Below are 6,474 nucleotides of genomic sequence, written 5' to 3' on the forward strand. Positions count from 1 at the left end.
GTGGGGGGGGGTTATGTACAGCACTAACTGTAAAGCTGCTACTCCTTTTCTTTGTACTGAAACCAATGATTAATAAAGATGTAGGAGTATATCCTGTACTAAATCTTGACAGCTTTCGATGAGGCATCGCTCAAGAATGAACTAGAATTGTTGGGCCACGAGTTGGCCAATCAGCAACAAAGAAACGTGGCTTGAGAGCAGACCACGCCCTCCGGGGGGCTCCAATAAGAAGGGAGGAGCTCGCGTTGTATCGGCGCGTGAACAGAGAACGAAGCACACCTGTTGGGCAGCTGCAGGTGAGCCGGGAGTTTGGATACTGGTAATTTGACAGACCAAAAGGATTTTTGGCGAGTGGCAGCGGTAGCGAAACGTGAGTAGTTTGACTTTTCTTAACTGAATCGGAGTCAAGTGATGAAACAACCCATAAGACTACTGAAGATTTTCCAATTAAAATCTTAACACCGGTGCGTCGACGCGAAAGCGTGCCCGTCATAAACGTTACTAAAACACTTCCTGTCTTTGTGAGTTGGATGATAGCTGTCGGATCTGTTTTCACCTGGTCCTCAACTAGACCACTTGTTGGTGGAGGATTGCAGGGATGTTTGTGTTGAAATCTATGTGACATAAAAAAAAAAAAAAAAAAACTAGCCTATGGTGCACCCAATTGAATATTAGTCTCTTTACAGGACCCTAAACATGAATGGCTTCTACACACAATATAATTTAATGTTTTATTTTGTGAGGAGGTATGGCTGGTTAATGCTGGTCTCTTTTAACCTGTTTATATCGCATCAATAAGTCTGCCTAAGTTATTGAATGGCTCTGAGTGTGACCGGATTGGGATGCTGTAGGGCTATATTTTACTCAAACGTGGATTTAATCTTTTGTAAAACGTGAGAGTTGACATGCAGACATTTAGGGTACTAAACCAAATGAGTGTGCCATTGGAATAGCAGCCTTTACATCAGCCTCCCTGACTGTAATGTTAATTTGCGTATCGATGCTTGCCATGTCTTTAGTGTAGAAACTCCAGACAGCCATGCCTTTTTTTTTTTTTCCCACCTTCACACAATGACTTACCCGTGCCTTCTCGTTCACGTTGCAGTCAGGTATAACACACCTTAAAAACCTGTCATGTAGGGTTATGTCCTGTGTGAACTTAGTAGACTAGGGGTGATGCCTTTGTTTCAATCAGCCTACATTTACTCACACTCCCTCAACAATGGCACACTGATTTTCCAGAAACAAATAATCTTACTGGTATGGTTATATGGAGTTGATAAGATTTCGTTTGGCTCTGGTTTGTCAAAGTGAATTCTCTGAGAAGGGAAGTTACCCTTGGCCTATTTCCCAACTACACACGTTTCTTAAACCAGTCAAGCCAGTCATTGTGAACCTTTTTATCTCAGTGTAACTTTGCCAGACACCACCCCATTGCCAGAAACTTATGGGATGCGTTATAGACAAATTCTTGATTTTAACTTTAATAACATTTACTATTGAGTCATGACTAAGGGCTGCTGGTCCTGGTGCCAGCATCACTGGGAAATGAGTTTCACTCGTATCATCATGTAAGATTCCCAGCATGGATCAAGGCAGCATGGTTTTGAGTCCTTTTTAAAAAAACAAAACAAAAAAAAAAAAAAAACTATCTTGTAACTGGGCAACACTTTTCTAGTCATTGTTTCTCTGGAAACAGCAATGCTGACTGCTACTCATTGTACTCCCGTACACTCTTGGCTTTGTCTGCCTCAGATGCTTAGAGGGGCAGCAAAGAATGGCTGAGTGGCTTTTTTTTTTTTTTTCCCAGTCTATACAGTCCACTGTTTCAGCCATGGCTGTTTAAGCAAAATTACAAATGGCAATCTGAGTTGAGCACAGCTCAGATGTTAAAATGACATACTGAAATGAAACTAGTTGCATGTGGAGCAATTTAAATGGTACGGTTGTTTCTTTGAACTTTTGCAGCAGTTGCTTGAGAGGCTTACTACCTGTTGGGAGTTTCTACTAGCCATTAGTTAACTTGATAGTTCCTCAATGTGACTGACTCAAACTGACTTCCTAACCTTTGCTCTTCTAGGTAAATTGCAAGAATCTTGTCTGAAAATGGAATTTGATCAAATAAAGTCCTCAGCTGCACTCATGTACGATGAGTTCATCCAAAATGCAGGTGAGTCTTTCAGCATTCCAGGTGACCTCATGGCATGGTTTTTGTAATTTTTAAAATCCTCCAGTATCACTTTTGGATTTGTTTCTGTAAATGAATCCGCTTTGACATTGCACCCTTTTCTCTGTATCTGAACCTCGTTGATCTCACAAACCTGTCACCAATCTTCGGTTGCAGACCGGCGGACAGACACCTGGTTCCTTATGTCCTCTCCTCTCCCCCAAACAATCGTCATCGCAGCGTACATTTACTTTGTCACATCGCTGGGGCCTCGGATGATGCAGAACCGCAAAGCCTTCGACCTCAAAGGAGTTCTAATCGTCTACAACTTTGGCGTGGTGGCTCTCTCGCTCTACATGTGCTATGAGGTAAGTCATGTTTTGCTTCAACATAAGATTGTACGTAGTGGAGTACTCCTAGTGGAGTTGGTACTTGCGTTGCTGAGCCTATTGTTAACAGAGCCATGACACATGCTATTGGCAGTCTTGTGCAATACTCTTGTTGATTGGCTCAAGCTATTTATTTTTTTTTAAACTTGACTATTGGTGTGAGGTTAAACCAGATCTGCAGGTGTTTTCTTTCCAGCACTGTGTTCTGTAAATGTTGCCAAAGGGCTGCGTGACTTCAACATGACTAACTTTTACCTGCATCTTTCTTGTCGAGACATACTTAATTTTTTTCGTTGTACTGCATTTCCAATGTAATCGGTGTCCCAACCGTACTTATTGATTTAGAGTGATTAATTTTTATTGTGAAATACTACCCCGACACACTGTAGATTTAGTGTTTTGGAGTCAAACATTAAGCTCTAACAGCAACAATTCAAGATAAACTAAAGAATTTGAGACAAATGTATCTAAAAGATAAGAAAAGAGAAGGTGTTTTTTTTTTTTTTTTTATAAAAAGGTACAGTTTCTTTTTTTTAACAGCCGGTTACTTGTGATTAACCACACTTTGCACGGTTGTTATCTTCAGTTTGTGATGTCCGGATGGGGAACCGGATACTCTTTTCACTGTGACCCGGTCGACTACTCTGATTCTCCACAGGCTTTGAGGGTAAGCCACTGTAATATCAGCATGTAATTGAACAAATGACAAACTTTTTTTTTAAAACCAGTACTGAAATTATTAACTGTCTCCTCTAGATGGCGTCAACATGCTGGCTTTACTACTTCTCAAAGTTCATTGAGATGTTGGACACGGTAAGTGGCAAGTTCACTGTCAGACATCATTTCCTTATGTAGTGTGTTGCACTAGACTGATAGTTCATCACACAGTAAGTCTATAATTTGTCAGTCATTTGAGTAATCTTTATTTCTAGATCTTCTTTGTGCTGAGAAAGAAGAATAGCCAGGTGACATTTCTTCATCTCTTTCATCACTCAATCATGCCCTTCACCTGGTGGTTTGGAGTTCGGTTTTCTGCAGGTAGGATTTCCTGTCTTAATGTACAAGCTATAGTTTTCATGACTAAACATTTCTTTATTTTAACGTTTTGTGGCATTAACCCTGATACATTCCCTTTTTTTTCAGGTGGGATGGGGACATTTCACGCCCTGCTTAACTGTATCGTCCATGTTATCATGTACTCTTACTACGGCCTGACTGCTTTGGGTCCAAACTACCAGAAGTACCTTTGGTGGAAAAAATACCTGACTACCATTCAGCTGGTATGTTGGGCGGTCAGACGTATATCTTGTACTTTTGAAAATAGACCTGTGGGCAATCTTGACAGTAGAATCAACGTTTCTTTCTTGTTGCTCCCCAGATCCAGTTTGTTATGGTGACAAGCCACATCTCCCAGTATTTCTTCACAAAGCACTGCGCCTACCAGTTCCCCATCTTTGTCTACATCATCGGCTCGTACGGCCTGATTTTCCTGTTCCTCTTCCTCAACTTCTGGTACCACGCCTACACCAAGGGCAAGAGGCTGCCTAAAGTACTGCAGAATCAGACATGGGCACACCACAGCAATGGAGTTATGAATGGAAACGCCAGTCATGAAAAAGATGAGTGATGCAGGTTGGGGGGGTAGGGGGGATTGACCTCATTTATGTAAGCAAACTACTGCAGTGGGACTCAACCCCGTTAGTTTGGACTGTATTTTCTGTTTTCTACTTGCAAAGACAATCTTTAATGACCAAAGCTCTATTTAAGAGGTTTATTGACTCAAGCTGAAGGGTTTTATCTTGTATATATTTTGTTTGTTTACAATGAAGGTAAAGCCCAAGTTCTGCTATGAAGTTTCCAAATATCCCTCCTTTCTGTTACAGTATGGTTTAAAAAAAATTTCAAGTGTCCGAAATCGACTCCACTATTCACACTGACTATAGGGCTTTACCTATGGTAAGACTGAGGGACCCTCGGCTATACGGTCAAACATGGCTTCCTCAAAAAGCTTCTGATGATATCGTTTTAACTTTTGTGACTTGATCTTACTTAAGACTTTTCAGGAAATCCAGTTTAGGGTTGTTTTTTTTAAAGTTATGCACTGAAAAGTTGTTTTTCACCTGACCAAAAAAAAATTACTTTGACCGTTCCAAGTCAATACTTTTTAAAATGGTGTTCAGGCTACACGTGTCTTTGTTAAATGGTTGCATGCATGCATTCTTTTAGTAGTTTTGATCACATAGTCACACCCACTTCTCTAGTCACAACTGTTGCTGATGGTATGGACATTCAGTGAAAAGGGCTATCTTTATACAGTAGAATACTTTTGTTCTCCTGATTTTAGTAGTTCTCCTATGAAGCGATGATGTGACGAGGAAGGCTGATGGGCCACTGTGGTTCTTGTAGGATCCAGAGCTGGAGTTTTACTACTTCCTTATTGCAAAATTACACTGTATTATAGAACCGCAGTATGCATATTTACATGGATTTACTATTTAGCCAACCAGTCGGAAAACGTTAAAGTATTTTTACTTCATGTGTTTGAAGTTCTGTGGCTAAAGAGGTCTTCAGGCAGCTGGAGTCAGGTTGTGCCTTTAGACTGAGATCTGTGGAGTAGTTTATTATGATCTTAAGTGAGAAAAGTGAATGTAACACTATGCTCCTTTGGTGACTGAGGACACAGGATTGAGCTCGATGTGGAAAGAGTTCCACCTTTTATTCAGGTGCAAGCCCATGTTGACACTAAAGATTTACAAATGTACAAATGGGGGTGAACTTTTTTTCAGATCCCTTATTATACCAATAGTTAATACTGTAAGAAATTGTATCAAATGTCTATTTTATATGTATTTATATGACAATAAATGGTCAAATGTACTTTATATATTGTCTTATTTGCTTTTCTGTTAATTTCAGTAGTGAAAGTTTGAGAGTTAAAACACGTCACGTGGACACAAAGAGAGCTGGCAGAATATTGAAGAAACCAGATTTAAAATTCAACCTAATTACTAGATTTGGAAAATGTCCTCGGAAAGTTAAGCTCAGGTATTTTTGCACAATTTCAACTGAAACGTGTTCTTATTTAGAGGGTGGATGCATGCACATAAAAGTATTGTTAGTTAAGTCTGCTCATTGAAATGTAACCTACAGTTTGTAACCATGCACTGCATTCAGCATGGCACTGTACAGATAATGTGCCATTGCATTCGCCTGTTACGTGCATACTTCTGCACTGTCTGAGCCAAAGGGCATGCCTTCAGGTAAGTTTGATATTATTGGAGAAATATTTTTTTGATATTTCAATAGTAGCCTAAAGCAAAGTACAGTTTTGGAACACAGCTTCTGCTAGTTTTTTGCTAGCTTTTACATTGGGGTGTATATTTAGAGTATGCTAATAGGTTTAATAAATCTATTTTAAATTGTAAAACTTATTTTTATTTACTTGACTTATTACTTGTTCACTTTAAACCCTAAGTTTGCACACAGCCCACACAGCAGCCGCTGCGTCGAGAAGTAAACCTCTATATATGGGTTCCCGCTCTACCAGGTGAGCTAACCAGGTGCTCTATTATAATCTCAGAATATTGACTGTACCTGCTAGTGGTTCTCTGTGATCTACAGGATAATACACTGAATTGTATTTTGCTGCGGTTAGGTGAAAAGCGTGTTGATCTAAACTGTTTGTGTTTCCAGAACAGAGAAATATATTTTTATCCTACAAACCATACATTATTCAATTTTGGAGAGATGGATATATATTTAATTTTTATTGTAAGTTAAATCATGGAAACTAATTAAATGTATATCCTGCAAGTTGGGAGAAGATCTGATTTCCAGCCAGACAATGAGCATAAAGCCAAAGCTACAGAGGACTGCCTCAAGAACAACATGCTGATGTCCCAGAGAGTCCAGATCTCA

The 6,474-nt window shown here is 39.7% G+C and overlaps 1 protein-coding gene across 1 annotated transcript; it reads left to right on the top strand.

The window, feature by feature from the left end:
- Positions 1 to 99: 99 nt before the first annotated feature.
- Positions 100 to 5,433, top strand: elovl7a (ELOVL fatty acid elongase 7a). Its single transcript, XM_031309087.2, has 8 exons — positions 100 to 370; positions 2,081 to 2,170; positions 2,345 to 2,535; positions 3,143 to 3,223; positions 3,313 to 3,369; positions 3,489 to 3,594; positions 3,700 to 3,836; positions 3,935 to 5,433. The coding sequence occupies exons 2-8, from the start codon at positions 2,107 to 2,109 to the stop codon at positions 4,181 to 4,183; spliced, it is 885 nt and encodes a 294-aa protein (XP_031164947.1). The 5' UTR covers positions 100 to 370; positions 2,081 to 2,106; the 3' UTR covers positions 4,184 to 5,433.
- The last annotated feature ends 1,041 nt before the right edge of the window (positions 5,434 to 6,474 follow it).

The sequence above is a fragment of the Sander lucioperca genome, chromosome 2, assembly GCF_008315115.2.
Source record: "Sander lucioperca isolate FBNREF2018 chromosome 2, SLUC_FBN_1.2, whole genome shotgun sequence".
Classification (NCBI taxonomy): domain Eukaryota; kingdom Metazoa; phylum Chordata; class Actinopteri; order Perciformes; family Percidae; genus Sander; species Sander lucioperca.

What these genes read in the sequence shown, in the direction of transcription:
- elovl7a (XM_031309087.2), top strand. Translation starts at nt 2,107, where the DNA reads ATGGAATTTGATCAAATAAAGTCCTCAGCTGCACTCATGTACGATGAG. An exon ending in ATTCTCCACAGGCTTTGAGG is followed by an intron (nt 3,224 to 3,312) that starts GTAAGCCACTGT and finishes TGTCTCCTCTAG; the next exon opens with ATGGCGTCAACATGCTGGCT. An exon ending in TGGAGTTCGGTTTTCTGCAG is followed by an intron (nt 3,595 to 3,699) that starts GTAGGATTTCCT and finishes CTTTTTTTTCAG; the next exon opens with GTGGGATGGGGACATTTCAC.